At 40.7% G+C, this 2,256-nt stretch overlaps 1 protein-coding gene across 1 annotated transcript in view; it reads right to left on the reverse strand.

Annotated features, from left to right (window-relative positions):
* The window catches only part of LOC101862325 (vacuolar protein sorting-associated protein 18 homolog), a gene marked incomplete in the record, with an annotated part of 40,802 nt that overhangs the window by 17,813 nt on the left and 20,733 nt on the right, over positions 1 to 2,256 (reverse strand). Inside the window, 2 exon segments of the mRNA XM_005091710.3 lie at positions 1,200 to 1,264; positions 2,080 to 2,140. Coding sequence (XP_005091767.2) covers positions 1,200 to 1,264; positions 2,080 to 2,140 — 126 coding nt within the window.

Raw genomic sequence — 2,256 nt, forward strand, 5'->3', positions numbered from 1 at the left:
AAAAGGAGGGACAAAAATGGTCGTTTTTAAGGACAAGTGGGCTAACCCAGATTTCGGCGGTTTCCAGATATCTCGACCTATACCAAAGTGGACATTGCCCTACGTATAGGAGAAGTTTGGTTTCATTGGTGTGTATATTTGTTTGGTTATAGAGAAAACTCTCCTTGTCTTTTAAAGAAACTGAACAAGGGGAAAAAACTTTACTTTAGATTTTCTCAAAACAGCACTTTTCAGGATAGCCCCCTTGTGCTTAAAAGTGAAAAAATGTTCTTAATCCTTTGTAGCTCTGTGTGGGGGTTTTTTCTGGTTCAGCAAGTGTTTTTCTGCACTTGCAACACAATTAGGTCATCTAAGTGCCGAAGATTAGAGGTGTTACAAGAGAGTAACAAACACAAAAAAGAAGGAAGAGAGATAAAGACGATAGATGTTTGATAGGAAAGAAGGAGCAAACCACACCAGAGCACCTGACAACCACCAACATGCAGTTGCGAGCATCGTAAAACTCTTACTAAACTAAAGTAAACTGACCTCACTAGACTTGGTATGAATGAACTTTTTAAATGCTTTTGTTTCGTGTTGTTTTGTTTTTTAAATATAGGTATCTTTATGCCCTCAAAAACACAATCAAGATCATTTGTCAAAGCTTAGTCGGGCTGAGAAGGATACAAAATCCCAGCAGAAAGACCGAGATACTCAATAAACTTGTTCTCCCCACTACAGAATCAAACTCGAGTCTCTCTGCCTGCAACAAGGAAGCACCTAACCACTCCACCACAGACACTGGTTGTCTGTCCTTGTTTTATGACCTACTCAGCCCGACTACGCCACAAACATAAGGAACAAGAAGCACACAAAGACGACAGAGAACAACAACAACGACAACAACAACAGCGACAACAACAACAGCGACAACAACGACAACAACAACAATCTTGAATCGTAGATCGAGCCTCTGCCTCAGATTAGGTAGAAACAATGAGGTTCGCTGCAGAGCATAAATAAAAACCCGACGCCATGATTATTTGCCAACCGGAAGTCTCTTCGGGGAGGATTCAGGGAGGTTTGACTGCCTCACCCGCTACCCAAGGGAGGCGGTGGCCCTGGCGAAGAGCAAACTCTTCTGGGCTCCAAACATTTCGAACGGATAGACTACCACACACACACACACAACAACAACAACAACAACTACAATGACTTACTTTCCAGAAGAAAACAGATGGTCAGCCTGCTTGGTCAGCACTTTGTCCATGTGCATCGGGTTATCCTGCAAAAATGTCATCACCAGAATGAGTCCAACATTACTACTATGTATATACGTAACATTTCCTTCCACAATAGTTGCACTTTTTTTTAATTCCTTGCCCATTTCTATGAGATTTAGGCCATCTGATTAGTAGGAAAAAAGTGCGTATGATAGTGTCCAATAGTGTATTACGTGCATACTTGGTATGACAAGTAACTGTAATGGCAGATAGAGATTCCAGGATTATAGATGTAAGTCATTAATCTGAGAGCGGTGATGATTTTAGATATGATGGTTTTGATGAGTTATGATGTGGGATTGCATTTAAATAATGTAATAATTGCACTTATATTGCAGCAAATATCTAAGCTCTGCAGCATGCTCTATGTGCTTTACAAATGTTATTACCCCAGGAGACCACAGAACACTCAGAAACATTTTCAGCTGCCCAGGAAGCATACAGTGCAAGCTGTGGATAGCATGCGCTCAAACACTAACAAACTGACAAGATCCTGTGTTACCTATAGCCTGGTACTCATTCCCAGCTGAGTAAAGTGTGAAAAATTCATGTAAAAACCTTTCCCAAGAACACAACATCGAGCCCCTAATGGGATTGAAACCCACAACTTTACCGTTGCAAGTCCGAGAAACTAACCTTGTAATTGTAAATGGGCTGTTTCATCTGTCATGCTCATAACTGTGCCTGAACTGCAACAGGGAATGGCTGCTTTTTCTTTTCTAACCCTCACTATCGACATTTTTTCCTCTACTTCTTGTGTATGTTTGTTACTCTCTTGCGCCAACGCCACACATCCCAACACCTCCCGTCCACTTACGTGACAGTACTCCTTGGCCAGCTCAAACTCTCCCTTCTCCAGGTACATCTGCCACACGTCTCTGGGGACAGTCACAGGGGAACAGTCAGCATAATAATAATATTAAGAATAATAATAATCATAATCATAATAATAATAATAATCTCATCATAATAATAATAACAAATGTAATAATAA

Source organism: Aplysia californica, unplaced genomic scaffold (assembly GCF_000002075.1).
Source record: "Aplysia californica isolate F4 #8 unplaced genomic scaffold, AplCal3.0 scaffold00034, whole genome shotgun sequence".
NCBI classification, from domain to species: domain Eukaryota; kingdom Metazoa; phylum Mollusca; class Gastropoda; order Aplysiida; family Aplysiidae; genus Aplysia; species Aplysia californica.